The 15690-nt window shown below is 46.1% G+C and overlaps 1 protein-coding gene and 2 long non-coding RNA genes across 14 annotated transcripts; all 3 read right to left on the bottom strand.

Annotated features, from left to right (window-relative positions):
• Positions 1–839: 839 nt before the first annotated feature.
• LOC119317823 (probable beta-D-xylosidase 7) lies at positions 840–7533 on the bottom strand. 2 transcript variants are annotated; one of them, XM_037592316.1, is made up of 6 exons: positions 7078–7533; positions 3508–3807; positions 3168–3337; positions 2951–3048; positions 1717–2481; positions 840–1621 (listed from the first exon to the last, which is right to left on the bottom strand). In XM_037592316.1, the coding sequence occupies exons 1-6, from the start codon at positions 7477–7479 to the stop codon at positions 1032–1034; spliced, it is 2325 nt and encodes a 774-aa protein (XP_037448213.1). In that variant the 5' UTR covers positions 7480–7533; the 3' UTR covers positions 840–1031. The 2 variants fall into 2 exon arrangements, with proteins under 2 accessions (XP_037448213.1, XP_037448214.1); XM_037592317.1 differs by lacking the exon at positions 7078–7533 and adding an exon at positions 4194–5302.
• Positions 7534–8996: 1463 nt separating this feature from the next.
• LOC119317821 lies at positions 8997–13944 on the bottom strand. 11 transcript variants are annotated; one of them, XR_005153789.1, is made up of 9 exons: positions 13832–13944; positions 12711–12749; positions 12368–12386; positions 10925–10966; positions 10725–10803; positions 10070–10609; positions 9515–9616; positions 9132–9274; positions 8997–9040 (listed from the first exon to the last, which is right to left on the bottom strand). It is a non-coding gene; the product is annotated as an uncharacterized LOC119317821 (long non-coding RNA). The 11 variants fall into 11 exon arrangements; XR_005153787.1 differs by having other exon boundaries at positions 10725–10799; XR_005153784.1 differs by having other exon boundaries at positions 10725–10966.
• A 1019-nt stretch (positions 13945–14963) lies between these two features.
• On the bottom strand, positions 14964–15450 carry LOC119317822. The gene is made up of 4 exons (XR_005153796.1): positions 15435–15450; positions 15293–15349; positions 15136–15192; positions 14964–15035 (listed from the first exon to the last, which is right to left on the bottom strand). It is a non-coding gene; the product is annotated as an uncharacterized LOC119317822 (long non-coding RNA).
• Positions 15451–15690: the final 240 nt, after the last annotated feature.

Here is a 15690-nt window from a genome sequence, read left to right as displayed (position 1 = left end):
TCAAAAATTCTTCATAGAATTTAAAAAATGTTCATCAAACTAGAAATTTGTTCATATTTTTTTTCAAAAAATGTTCATCAAATTCAAACTTTGTTCCATTTTCAAAAATAATCAATGAATACAAAAAATTGCATCCATTTTCCAAAACATTGTTACTAAGGGAGTAAAATTTTTGTTCACCAAGTTCAAAAAAATGTTCATATAATTCAAAAGTAGATGAACATTTTTGAGTTTACAAACATTTTTTCAATACGTGATCATTTTTTTCTCAAAATCCTGATTTTTTAAAACCATGAACATGTTATGATTTATGGAATATTTTCCCTGAAATTTGATTTTTTTAATATCCCGAATTGTTTAAAAGAAGGAAAACATAAAAAGGTAAAAATAAAATAAAAAAACTGGGGCGCCAACTCCCGCTTATGGCCGGGCCATGAGGGGCGCTTGCATTTTCGCCAGCGCCCCACGCGCGAAATAGGAGCTCCCCTAAAAAAACAAGGTGCGCTGCCCCCTCCTCTTTGCCAATCACATCGCACGGTTCGTTGTCCCCGTCGCGCCTCGCCATCCATCTGCCCGGCGTCCTGTCCGTCCGCCGCCCACCGCGTCAAGATTTCTACTGCCGACGATGGCTTGCACGCCTCCACTTGCCGCCGTCGAATCAGATGATTGGGGGAGAAAAGCGGATCAAGTTTCCAAGTTGGGGTAAAAAGGCCAGATTTCTGTTGCTTCTACTGTAGATGATAATAGCTTCGTTTGTACCTTTCGCTCGTCCGTTCTACGCTCTCGATCGCAAGCTTGCAGCACATGTCTTTTTTTTTCGAGAGTACACTTGCAGCACATGTCTCAGTTGCCATTTTGTTATTTGTTACTATTACCCGTACATCGCACCATTGCCACACACAGTGTGAAAAAAGGGAAGATGATCTCGCTTTTAATTTACCATTCTCTCGTTCAGATAAGTTAGGTGATTACACTTGTGCATATATGCTCGAAATCCTCCTCTCCTGAAGCAGCAGCGGCCGGCTGCCGGCTCAGGCCATGAAGCTCAGCTCGAACTCGTCGTCGCCGACCTTGACGAAGTGCGACCCCTGGTCGATCACCTTGCGGCCGTCCTCCGCCGCCCTGCTGAAGTGCTTGCAGGGGCTGACCTCGAACTCGACGTGCGCGGCCTCGTCCGCCCGCAGGTGCACGCTCCGGAACCCGATGAGCTGGCTCGCGGGCCGCCCGTCCGTCGCGTTCGGCCACCGCAGGAACAGCAGCACCGGGTGCCTGCCGTCCATGGGCCCGTGGTTCTGCACCCTCACCACCGCCGGGAACCGCAGCCTGTCGCACGCCTCCGGGCCCATCTCCTCCACGTCGTAGCTCACCGTGCCCGCCGCCGACGCCGTCGCCTTCAGGCCCTCGATGCCGCTCATGGACGGCGGCTTCGTGCCCTCGGACGCGAACCGGTGGGAGTACTTGGAGTAGCTCAGGCCGTAGCCGAAGTTGTACACCGTCTTGCCCTTGTAGAACCTGTAGGTGCGGCCCGGGTAGCCCGTGGACGGGTCGGCGCGCATCCGCATGTCCGTCATCGGCACCGCCGTGAACTCCTTCGGGTACCATGTCACCGGCAGCCTCCCGCCTGACGATCCGTCATGTCCAACAGTCAGTACTACAGCCTAGGAGAACGGCCAAGAATTGCTCAGAGTGGAGTGAAACCGTGAAACAAAATCTCACCGGGGTTGTGCTCGCCGAAGAGGACCTGGGCAATGGCGATGCCACCGGCCTGGCCAGGGTAACCAGCCCAGACAATGGCGCCGATCTTAGGATTGTTCTTGGCGAACGTCACGTCCACCGGGCCACCGCAAAGCAGCACAAGGATCACCGGCTTCTTGGCCGCGTCGGCAACCTTGTTGACAAGGCTCTCCTGCATCCCGGGGAGCCCCAGCTCCAGCCTATCCACCTCCTCCCGCTCCTGGTTCTGATCCAGCCCCATGAACAGCACGACGTAGTCCGCCGAGCTGGCCGCGTGCACCGCCTCACCAATGTTGGACACGTTGCAGACGGCGGCGTTGCAGCCCTGGACGAACGTCGCGTCCTTGACGTACTCCTGCAGCGCCTGGAACGGCGTGACGGAGATGCAGGGCGGGCCGAAGTAGTTGCCGAGCAGCAGCGACGCGTTGTTGCCGTTGGGCCCGATGACGGCGAGGGAGGAGACCCTGGACTTGGAGAGGGGCAGCGCGCCGGCGTCGTTCTTGAGGAGGACGATGCCGTCCTGCGCCGCCTGCAGGGCCAGGTCCTGGTGCTCCTTGTTGCACACCTGGTCGGCGCCGATGTTGCCGTACCGGTTGTTCTTGGGGTTGCCGTCGAAGAGGCCCAGCCTCATCCGGATGGCGAAGAGGTTGCGGAGCGCCCGGTCGATGTCCTCCCCCGTGATCTTGCCCTGCTGGTACGCCGACACGCCGTGCGTCTGGATGTAGCCGCCGCAGTTCACGTCCATGCCTGCAAGGTTTTCAGGTTACAAAATGGTTTTAGAAAAATGACCGTAGTACATTTGATTTACAAAATACTCCAGTAGTTTATATTTACAAAGTATTACCGGTAGATTCGTACCCCAATTAGCAGACGCCACAAAAAGGCTACTCCAAAAAACAGAAAGCTACTCTACAAATCAACTGAAAGCTACTCTCTTTTTGTCCAAGGAAACAGAAAGCTACTCCATAAAACCAGCTTCTCACTATAGTTAGTGAGCTACCCTAAACTCTATGCATTTGCCTTATTATCTTGTCTGAGAATCATGCTTTATGTTGCAGTTATTATGAATTTATGTTGCCCTTCTTTTATGAAGTTGTTATGATGTCCTAACTGCCCAGAGGAATGACTTGTCTTTGAGAACTGTAGCAGGTCATGTGACATGTACCGTTGACAACTAGTGTATCTAGCAATCGTCATTTGAACTGAAAACTCGTACCGGCCTTGAGGACATCTGCCACCGCGTCCTCCGGCGCCTTGGCATACCCCTGGACGTCGTGGATGATGGCCACGGCGTCGCAGTCCGACGTGATGTATCTGGTCAACAGAGATGAAACTTGCAAGCGTCAGTCAGTGAGCAATCGTGAGGCGGTGAGCCTTTCTCAGGCCAGTCTTTTCTGAAGTAATTTACTGAAGAAAATATTGCTACTTATTACCCGTTGAAGCTCCAGTCGCCCCTGGCGGTCTTGGAGAGGAGGTTGTGGTCGGCGCAGGTGGGCACGCCATTGACGCGGTTGTAGGAGCACATGATGCCGCTGGCGCCGCCGTCCTCCACGCAGCTCTTGAACGGCGGGTTGTACGTGTCCGCCAGGTCCTGCTCCGTCACCTGCCCACCAAAGACAGTTTTTGGCACAGCATGCACCATCGTCAAATTCAGACTTCCGAAAAATGACACCCCGACGATCGGCGACCGCCCCAGAGACAGTAGGATATACTTCGGCCATGCCGTCATCAATGGCGTCCGGATCTAATTCAAGAGATTGGCGGCATGCGCACCTTGGCGTCGAAGGCGAAGCGGGTGACGCCCTTCCAGTTCTCGAGGTCGTAGGCGGTGAAGTGCTTGCAGCAGGCGGAGGCCTCCAGGTCGGAGGAGTTGATGGCGCCGGACATGGCGTAGCCCTGCACGCCGCGGACGAACACGGCCGCGTACTTGCCCGTCATGGTCGGGTCCTCGCCGGGGGTCTCCTGGCCCCGCCCCCACCGCGGGTCGCGGAACACGTTGATGTTGGGCGCCCAGAAGGTCAGCCCCTCCGCCTGCCCGTTGTTGTACACGCCCCGCGCCTCCGTGCCGATCACCTGAGAGAGAAGACCCGTCAAGTTCAGTTCAGTCAGTTCAGAGCGCGCTCTGTTCTTGCCAACTTGGTACTCTGATTCAGTTCATGATCACGTTCAGTTCAGTTCAAAAGCAGCGTGCATGCACCTACCACGTTCGTGCTACAAGTACTACGTAGGTGCTCAAAAGATCAACCCCGGTTGGTGATGGTTTACCGGCCGATTTGCGGACTAATCCGGCACTCAATTCCCATGGCCTGTGAACGTAAATTAGGCCTAAAGGCACGCTGCCGGAGTGGAGTCCTGGTCTATTATCACCGGCATCGTCGTCGAACGGTGCGGATGAACGGCGCAGGATCTCAAAAGCAGAGTGACGAGGTGAATACACGGCGGCGCTCGTGTGTACGTACCTGGCCGATGCGGTACCAGAGGTGCGGGTTGAAGGACGCGGCGGTGAGGATGACCTGCGGGAAGCTGGTGGCGGCGCGGAGCGGGCCGTCCAGGTGCATGCCCTTGCTCCACGCCACCCCGTGCAGCGCCTCCGACCACCACTTGTACGCCGGCACGCCCAGCCGGGCCACCGCCGGCGACTCGTCGCCCAGCTGCGAGATCTTCTCCTCCAGCGACAGCCTCGACACCAGGTCCGCCGCCCGCCGCTCGACCGGCAGCTTCCGGTCGCAGTACGGCGCGGCCGACGCCGCGCCGCAGGAGAAGGGCGGGTCGGCGGCCGCGGCCGCGTGCAGATGGAGGAGGGCGAGCAGCAGCGCTGCCGCCGCGGCCGCCGGAACGGCGTGTGCTCGGCGTCCCATGGCTCTAATGCGCGGGTGAGGCGGGCTGGCTGGCTTGGCTATGGCCGGGGGCCGAGGGGCACTATATATGAAGCAGAGGGCGCGGCGCGACACAGGGGAGCATGGGCTCGTACGGGTGGAGTTCTTATGACGCCGTGATACTACGCTTTTACTATTTTTAGCCGCGTCAAATTTTGCAAAACCTTAATGGAAATATTTGAACGTAACAGAAATATTTAAAAATTGGTCATTTTAAAGTTAGGTGTGACTAGGTCTCAGTGGATTGAGATTTAACCAAGTCTCAGTCAAATGACATGACATGCAAGAAAAAACTGATTTTCTTTTACACGGATCTTAATGTAAGATTCTACAGATATAGCATCGACTGAGACTTAATGAAGTTTCAGTCGACTAATACTTAGCAAGACTGTTAAAAGTTTACACCGCTAGGAGATGCACCACGAAGATTCAGGTGAGATGCATGTGTGTCAAATATTTTGAGTCATTTTAAGTTGCTCATAAAAAAAATCAATCCGGTGGCTAGTGTACCTCTTCGGAGATCTGTCAAAGATATTTCACTCAATAAAAATGTATAGGCCTACACAAGAGATCTTACACTTCTACGGGAAAGGAAATAAATTATAATGTCATTAAAACACACACAAATTTATGAGATTGCTAATTAATTAGTAGTACTATTTTGTTTCCACTTTTATCTACTCCCTCCGTATTTATTTACTTCGCATATTAGAGTTGACTGAAGTCAAACTTTCTAAAATTTGACCAAATTTATAGAAGAAAATATAAATATTTACCATAACAAATTTATACTATGTGGAAGTACATTTGATAATGAATCTAATGGTGTTGATTTCTTATTGTATATGTTAATAATTTTGTCTACAAACTTTGTCAAAGTTTATAAAGTTTGACTTTGACCAAAGCTAATATGCGGAGTAAATAAAAACGGAGGGAGTACATGTACAGCGGCTCCATGCAGGAAGTTAATTTCTCTGTTGACACAGGGATTTCATGCTAGTTATTAATTGTTAAATATTTCCGAATATGCAATAAAAATACGTTTTTTTTACCATTCTAACTGTGCCAAATATCTCGAAATCTTTAGCTCTGAATAAAAATATTTAGAAATCTTAGTCATTTAAAAATGTACAACGTCGGGAGATTCACCATGAAGATTCAGGTGACATGTGTGTAGGTAGCATTTTTTGTAACAGTTCCGGCACCCACATGGTGGCGAGTGCTCCTTCTTGCGCGTCGATGGTGGTCTTGGGCACGACCGCCGCGAGCACATCTTATGGAGTTGGCGTCGAATGTGCGCATAGGGCTGCCGTTACGATTGGAGTATGAGGAGAGTTAGGTTTTTGAGTCGAGCACGTGTAAACCGGATGAGCCAAAATAGACTCGAATAAGTTGTTACAACTTACAAGACAGAAGATCCCAAAGTAAAGGAAACGGTCGCCCGTGGTAGGGGTGGCCGAACCGGCCATAACACAATAGTTGAGATATGTCTGATATCGGGCTTGTTGTCGGCATGTACAGTTTCAGTTTACTACATGGTGAGAAGCACAAATAGTCATGCCTTAGGGATGTAGGCATGACCGTCGAAGCTCGTTAACAAATATCTTCTATATCTACTTTTTGGAACGATCTAATCACATAAAATTTGACAACTGATATCAGTTTGAGGTTACATATTGCATCATGGTACGAATAACCTACATGAAGGCGACCGGGCGACACTTTTAGGTAGAAAATGTGGGCTTCCATTGGAGCGGAGAAGGAAGCCACCCACTTGGCTGTGCACGGACGACACAAGAGCCCCCCCTCCCCTCACGCGGCACGGTACAAATTGTCATTAGGGACGGGACATCATCAACGAGCAGTAACAATGACCGCTTGCTTAATAACATAGCATAGACATGTGGTGACCACTTAGTCCCTGGAACCGCGGTAAGATACATTGCAAGCACTATGAGTGTCTCGATCTTTTTACGATATACCAATCACATGAGGGTGTTGTTTGTGTGCATTGTGGTACTCCTCCTTCTAGAAGCTCAGTGGAAGGAAACAATGCATATACCACCATAGAATTACAGGTAGGTCACACACTTTCGAGTTTTGACAAAGCCCAAAAGCTGCATGCACCTACCACGTTCGTACCAGTTGGTAGGAAGGTGCTCAAAAATCAAAAAGTGACATGCCCGGTTGGTGATAGTTTACCGGTTTGCGGGCAACCTCGTGCCCGATGACCCTCTGAACAGAAATTAGGCCCAAAAGTAGTTTTTTTTTTTGCAGAAAACCACACTCGTGTTCTTTGATCATCGGCATTGTTATCGCCATCTTCCTTTGTGTTTCTGATGGTGTTAGATCCTTTGACCGAGAGTACACCACAATGCTCGGTCGTAAATGGACCTCAAAGGCAGAGTGACGAGGTAAAAAATGAAGCAGCGAGAACTGCACGAGCACGTGTGTGTTGGGTACGTACCTGGCCGATGCGGTACCAGAGATGCGGGTTGAAGGACGCGGCGGTGAGGATGACCTGCGGGAAGCTGGTGGCGGCGCGGAGCGGGCCGTCGAGGTGGACGCCGCGGCCGGCATTGGCGACGCCGTGCAGCGCCTCCGACCACCACTTGTACGCCGGCACGCCCAGCCGGTCCACGGCCGGGGACTCGTCGCCGAGCTGCGAGATCTTCTCCTCAAGCGTGAGCCTCGACACCAGGTCCCCCGCCCGCTGCGAGATCGGCAGCCTCCGGTCGCAGAACGCGGCGCTCGACGGCGCGCCGCAGGAGAAGGGCGGGTCGGCGGCCGCGGCCACGTGCAGCCGGAGGAGGAGGAGCAGCAGCGCTGGCGCCGCGGCGGCGAGGACGACGTGAGTGCGACGTCCCATGGCTCTAGCGCGCGTGCGAACTGTCACGAGTGTCACTCACTTGCGCGAGCGAGGCGGGCTGGCTGGGGCTGGCTGGCTTGGCTGTGTCCGGGTATATATGAAGCGAAGGGCGCCGGGCACATGCCACATGCAGTATAGTAGTATGGCTGTATGGGCTCACGGGAGTGAAGTATGATTGGCTTCGCTTGTACTCCCTCCGTGCCAAAAAAATTGTTTCAAACTTGTTCCTCAAATGAATGTATCTAGCACTAACTTGGTGTTAGATACATTTATTTGAGGGACAAATTTTTTCGGACGGATGGAGTATTATTTAATTTTAATAATATTTTATATCTATATAGTTAGCTTTATTAACATATTTCTCTCAACATACATATACGACATCTCATCATACAAACATGCATGCAAAAGATACGCCTCAATATGCAAACATATTTTTCTCAACATGTGTGTATGACATCTCATCGTGCAGACATGCATGAATATGCAAACATGCATATATGAGCGTTTGTGTTTGTACCGATGTTCAAAAAAAATGCAAACATGCATGAAAAAAGATCCACCTCATTGGTAATTAAATACAAGAAAATATATATGTTCTTAGCTTTAGTTTTCATATTATTGTTCAAAATATCATGGTCAAATAATCAATTATCATGAAAGTATATTGAATTCCCGCCGCAGTGCGCGGGGTATTATCTAGTTGCTAATAAGTAATATCCGTATGTGTACATTTCTTTAAGATGATACTATACATCCAAGTGTCATAATGTTGCTACTCGATTCATCCTATCCGCACGCATGTTCATGTTTTACCAAGGCTTGTCATGTTTTCTCTTTTACTATTTTTAGTTTAGCAACGACAGATCTTTAAAAATCTTTAGAAAGGGTGTATATATGTATAAATCTCATCCATTTAAAAATATACATTGCTAGGAGATGCACCACGAAGGCCGAATGAACACCACTCAGGATTAAGATGATCCGCTGCTAGCTCTGTGGCATGATCCCGCCATCGAGTTTGTGGCGTGGAATATGTTTAGCCGAGGTGTGTATGGGTAACATTTTTTTGTCTGTTTCAGCACAAACAGTGTCGCCCCGGGGGTGAGAGCTCCTTCTCGTGCGCAGACTGTCACAAGCATTTGTTCAATCAACTAGATGACCCGGTTGCGCCAATGGCGCAAGAATCGAATTAGAAAGAATGTTAGTAGTGCATAAGTAGGAGATGTTACTGGAAAGATAATGCAATGTGGATTATATTACAAATCATGAAATCAATATCAGATAACCAAATAATGTCACCACCTCTGTACTAACAACCAACATTTTAGCATAAGCAGTATCACAGGAATGTTTACTTGCACATCAAGAGTATCACAATTACAACTAAAGAGGCATTGTCCTCACTGTTGTCCCTGAGCCCTTCACAAGGAGAGTTCCAAGCCTCGCAACTTCTTCCTCCAGCTCTGCACATGACCCTCAGTTAAGAACCTCGCCCCTCAGCAATTAGACTCCGCTAGTTTGCAAACTCCCATTTCCCATTGCAGATTGATTTACATGGCTACTCTCACCAATGAGAGGACCAAGCACAGAAAAGATTCAGAACTTTTGGAAGCAAAATTTATAGAGCTATGAGGTCTCTGAGCACTTACCATGCCTAATCGCATGAATCCAACAAATTTGCCAACTCAAATGCCACAAAGACCAAATGATGGTGTGAGGCAGCTCACCATATATTATCGACTCTTACAATGATAGATCCATAGATCAGCGAGGATATTCATAAATGCTTCACCTAAGAAGGCCAAGATGCCATACACACAATTAGAGCCAAAACAACACTTGAAGCAGTGGAAATAGCCATCCACTTGCTGGAGGAAATAAATGAAATAACAAGCAAGAAGAAAGCAAAATGATGTCAGCAGTGTATCAAACAATCGTACTGAAATGATCAATACACAAAAAAAGGAAGCGATCTCTAGTTGTCAACGCACTGAATTTAGCATATAAATGACATGGTGACTAAAATAATTACCTTAGATCATCTTAGGAAATGTTCCAGCAAAGAAGGCAATGACTTTTCCGTATCACCCATAGCATGATTTTTTCAACTTCAAATCGTATGATACCATGGACTCTGCATATGTTGATAGGACATAATAATTAGCCACAAAAAACAGGGGTACGGATAACACATTGAAAGTAAAAGCAGAGAGCAAATTTAATGCTTACAGCAAAGAATGGGCACAGATAACTTACTGGTTCATCTGCCACTACTTTATTATCTATGAAGAAACTAAAAGTCAAATGTACAACTAAATCAGGAATAAGAACACCATAATAATTAGCCACAAAAAACAGGGGTACGGATAACACATTGAAAGTAAAAGCAGAGAGCAAATTTAATGCTTACAACAAAGAATGGGCACAGATAACTTACTGGTTCATCTGCCACTACTTTATTATCTATGAAGAAACTAAAAGTCAAATGTACAACTAAATCAGGAATAAGAACACCATAAAACACTGGGTTTGGTCTGCATGCAAACCATTAATCTGATTGGAGATGGAAAATTAACCAATATTGTACCTCGTGCATTGGCACGGGTCTCGCCGATCTGAGCCTGGCAACAAAACATACCAGCATGTAAAGGAAGGGTTGTAGAAAAATTAAGAGAAGCAGATGCCAAGTAAACAAAAAGCATGTATCTTAGTCATCTCAATCATATTATCCATAGCGCTCCTCTAGGAATGAGCGAGAAAATGATCAAAAATCATATGGCAAAGGAATATCAAGGACATCACAAACAACAACAATAAAGGAAACACTACGCATTGCTCTGAAAAAGGTCCCGACCCTGGCGGGCGCGCGTGAAGGGCCGACGTGGCGGCATATCGACTGCACCTGGCAATTGTCTTGCTATTGCTAGCCCTCATCGCCGATGTGCTCCTTCCTTAGTCGCTGCCCTCGAACCTCCTACTTAGCTGGGGAGGGGAGGGTCGCGGGGCGCATGAGCCGTGTGAGATCGGCAGCTGCCATCTCCCACCCATTGAGCCGCCTACTTGACTGGCACCTGCTCCGCCCCTCCTTCGGCCAACAACGTCTAGGTTGAGCACTTCCTCGGAACTACTGATACAGAATTGAAAAACAAAGAATGGAAAATGCCTTATTAGCAACACATGGATACCCCCAGTTTATAGAAGGATAGTAAGCATGGAGATGAGTTCATAGACATGGTGCTCACGAGAAGGGCTGCTGGTGATTCCTATATTCTTCAGCGGAGGAGAAACCAAATTAAGAGAGGATCATCATGTTCTATCTTACTCGAGTGACCAAAAGATGATATAATCATTAATTAATTTGTGCAAGAATAATATTAATAAATTCAATAGTTTAGAAAGAGTGAAGAACAATATTAATCAATAGAAAGAGCGAAGAAATTACCTCCTTCTGTTCAGTAACACCGCCATGTACAAATCATATAACCTGCAGATTTCAAAAGAAAAACTTATGGCCTCATAAAAGTTGTGGCATAGTTCTAAAAAGTTGGATCGTGAGATTCAACTTTTATATAACAAGTAATTTATATAGCAAATTTCACACTCTATATTCTTTCTCATATCTTTTCTTAATGTCCCGTAACTCCATCCATATAGTTTATATAACAAGTATTTTGCACAAAAAATAGTTCACACCCTCAGATCATCACACTCTGTATAGGCAACAACAACTACCAGACGTACGACACAATCTGTTCTACTAAACATGTCACGCATGGCTGGTATTCCAAAAGAGAGCAGTCACATGTGAAGAAGGGTCTCACTCAAGGTCATCATGTTGTGTTCTGTTTCTGGCCATCAGTCTCAAGGATTCATGTTCAGACTCCAAATTCCACTTTCTTGTGTATGCACAAAGGACAACTAATTGGACTCTGCATCTATAGTTTTATGCTTCAACAGGTTAAGAAGATTCATGTCCAGAATCCAAGTCACAGCTTTCTTGCTTATGTAGAAAGAGGGAAAGACAGTAATGCTCCATTGCCTTCTAGATTTATTACATTTAAAAGCTAGATAGTAGAGCCAGTTCCTACAGGTCAAGTAAATTCTACGCAAATAGTGCCCTGTAACCAGTATACATACACAATCAGACAAAAAGAAAAACATGGACATAAAAATTGTTGCACCCATGATTTCTACTGTATTTGCAACATCCATCCATTTATCTCTGTATATCCATGAAAGCAAGAGTCATCGTCAAAATGTTTGTCCGTTCAACAAGCGAGCAGTTACTACAACGCTTCTATTGCCCACCCCTACTTAAATGTTTTGAAAAGGTTATGCCATAGGTGGTTCCGGTATGGTCTTTTAATAGGTTAATAAGTCATTTCTCGATAAGTTGATGCTTGCATGGTCTGTCCTGTGCACGGTGGGTTATTAGAAGACAAATATATCAAAATGAAGTGAGTATTAACCACACAAACACACACAATTTTGATTTTTTACATTAACTTTCCTTGTCATAGACCTCGTCCTAGATGAGTAGAGCTTCTGCTCTTAATCACAACAAATAAATCAAAGTAAATATAGTGCTAATCGTTTGTATGTACACTCGCATACTAACAACAGGCCGCAATTACTAAATCCCAAAAATTAGGCCTTTTTTTGCGAAGACCCAAAAATTAGGCTATGACTGAACCGAACTTCCAAACCAACGTCGAGGTTCACAGATATTCTACAAGATGAATTGATGGAAATGGAAACATAAAGTATGCACTGGCAGTAGAACCAAAATTTGCAAACCTGTGACGATGAAAAAAAACTGAATACAACAAACTATATCTCAGCCATGCCATCTGAAGGTTCTGAACCATCCAAATAAATTTTATACCAAGATTATTGATGCATTCCTGTAAAAGAATAAGATACAGAAAAGGCAGTTAAAAACCCAGGTGCAGGTCTGTTTAAAATTCAGGGGCAGGTCTGTTTAAAATTCGGATCAATTCTACATCACTTGTTTGTGAATCTCCAAGGAAACAGACCTAAACTTTGTGAATCAGTATGTGGTGCATCCCAATATTATTTTTATCAACACGGGGTGCATTGTCAGGTAGTATACCTGAAGTCCAGAATTTAGTTAAGCAATAGAGCACACTTTATATGTATACGTACTTAATAACCAGAGTAGAATGTAAAAAGTCTATGGAAAGGGAGATAACAAACTAATAAAATACCTTGTCATGGCAAGCCTGTAAATACTTCCATAAAGCAACCTGGAACATCAAAATCCAACTATGAAATTCTTAGTGTGACACCTCCTAAAAATATAGTGCAGTTAACGGATCTAAACTAATAAGAAAATAATTTACTACATGCAGAAAAGATATTGTTCCATCATGACATCTTGCCAGTTCTGTCATGAGAAGAAGATGACCAACGAACTGTCAAGGGACTCTGGTTTACCATTACAAAGAGGCAATGGATTCAAAATGAACAATTATAGCATCAAATAGAGCAGAGCATTTGTATTTGTCAGCATAGGCATTGCAAGAGTCAGAAGAATATCATCACACAAGTACTGGAGCATCACAACACCGTCTACAAATAATTCTCATGAACTCTAAGGAAAGAACAAAAATTCTAAAAGAACTAAAAGTTGACTCTTTTGCGCATGTTCACGGAGAATTAGGTTTCCTGCTGACCATGCCTCGTTATATTATATTGCAACAGAAGAATAATAAAGATTTAGGAAATTTAAAATCAAGTATTACCATTCATTTCAACAGAAAACAAATTGTTGGTGAGCCAATATACATGTCTAAAATGTCTGTATAGTATAGATATTAGAGTTTATGTTAAATAGAAATTAGTTTCAGTTTTTATTTGTCAGCAAAATGCCTAGGATGATCATGCATGTCTTAAAAATAAGAACAAAAATGATCCTATGTAGTTCTTTTATACAGATCAGAATCATAGATATACTCGTGCTTTCCCATTAACTCTCCCAGCTAAAACTCGGTTAATTTTCCCACGGACAACAGTTTTAGAAGGGTCCCGGTCAGCCCAGGTTCGTCTCTCGCTCTGTGAGCCTGCTCAAGAATATTAGTCGTCCATCGATTGTGGACGATATCACTACTTGATACCTGCCTTATTAATTAGTTCAAGTCTACATCAACAACCGCTACTTGAGAAGAATTAAACTCTACTATTAGCTTGTGCGTACAATGCACATTCTATTAATGCTACCAACATTTGCTATTAGACTCTTAAATCAGAATTCATGTTTCTATTTTCTAAATCAGAATAATGACCTTGGTATAGCAGAAACAAACACACATGTAGCTAGCTGAATTACCTCACAAATTTATTAGCAAGGTAGTAGCAAAATCTTGAGCTCTTTCCGGTTCTTGCCATGTTTCCACTCCAGCAATCCCTCCCTAGCTACTGCCCAAATCTTCACTGATGCCTGCAAAAAGTGTGCACGTGTGACTGCACTAAGACAATCAAATGAACAAAGTCCGACCAAGAAAACAAAACTTATACCAATAGTTCTTAATTTGCATCCAACCACGGCATGAATGATCTATCGATTCCAAGCATTTCAAAGATGATATTTCTTTTCTCTATTGTCAAGTAAGAACAGCAAACAAGAACACCAAGCGGACCGCATGAACATATCATCAAGGAATACACCACTCCAGGAGTAAAACCATGAACCTACAGGGGTCGCCAAAGAGGCGGTGTGAGAGGAGGAAGGCTCCAGGAAGGAGCAAGACTGCTGCAGCACCCGCGACAACAGTGCACGGTCTGTCAGGGGGCAAACCTTCTTGCGATGGCGACGACCACATCCTTTCTCTGTTCGCACTTCCCATCGGCGGCGGCCCCGTTGGCACTCTCCATCTGCAGCAGATCCATGGCCGGTGAGGCATCGCAACAATGGCAAAGAGGCAGCTGCGGTGCAGGGAGTCCACACAACTCCACGCACGCGGTGAGCTCCTGCTGCTCGCCGCCCTCCTTCGCACAGCCGATACGAGGCAGCGGCGTAGGATGGAGAAGCTCCCGACCGGCAGCGCTGGGAGGGCACGAGAGCTGCGTCGGCCGCTAGACGTGAAGAAGAGGGTTTCCAAGTAATTTTCTTGTCATACTAAATCCACAGATGTGACAAAACTGCTCGAGTGTATTGAACCTGAATGTACACATGTGTGATTTAACACTAACTTTACTACATATTTGATTCAGTTCATCAACATGAATTTGGTTGCCACCATACACATCAGCCGGACAATTACCAGATATATTTTTTGACTGCGACGATTACCAGATATTACTATGATTAGCTTTAACAAGGGGACAAACAATTTGTTAGTGGTTAGTTCAACAAGAATCTAAACAATTCATGGCATTTATCTCCTAAGACACATCCAACAGTTGTGAAGAAACATTTACATCAGGGTGGGGATAGGAACAAGGACTGAGAGAGATGAGGAACATGCCTAGTACAAATCCAATCTCAGTCCCTTTTTCTCATCGTTGATTACAACCGTTGCCATTACGAACACCTACAAAATATATGTTCTCAACTCCTGAATATCCCACGAGAAATAGCATCAATAAAGAACGATGAAACTGGACTTAAATTCAGAGAGAGAGAGAGATCACCTTGTTCTTATCCAAGCTCTTCCTCAAGATTCATCCCCTTATTTTTGTTCCTCAGATCTGCACACATATGTTTAAAAAAACAATAAATCAAAAACTGGGGAGGAAAGAACATGAAACTGGATTTAAATTGAGAGGGATGGAGAGAGAGAGATATTACCTTGTTCTTAGCCAAGCTCTTCCTCAAGATTCATCCCCTTCTTTTTGTTCCTCAGATCTGCACACATATGTTTAGAAAAACAATAAATCGAGGAGTGAAAACTGGGGAGGAAGATAACTCTGGCCGCAGATGGGCAACCTACACTGGGGACATGTGACAACGGCCGGCATCCCCTGGAACTCCGACCTCGCTGCTCCTTCCCTCATGCCCATCGCCCTCATCCTCCCCTGCTCCACGCCCACTGCTTCAGCGATGTGGGCCCGGTCTCTCCAGCCCCTCCACTGCCGTACGCTCCGCACCACCGCCACGAAATCTCCTCCTCCGTGGAGAGCTCCCGCAGGCGCGGCTCCTCCTCCTCTGCATCTCCAAGGTGAGCAAGGAGGCCTGGATGGTGGTCG

The sequence above is a fragment of the Triticum dicoccoides genome, chromosome 6A (assembly GCF_002162155.2).
Source record: "Triticum dicoccoides isolate Atlit2015 ecotype Zavitan chromosome 6A, WEW_v2.0, whole genome shotgun sequence".
NCBI classification, from domain to species: Eukaryota; Viridiplantae; Streptophyta; class Magnoliopsida; order Poales; family Poaceae; genus Triticum; species Triticum dicoccoides.
This window is presented reverse-complemented; position numbering and strand designations above follow the sequence as displayed.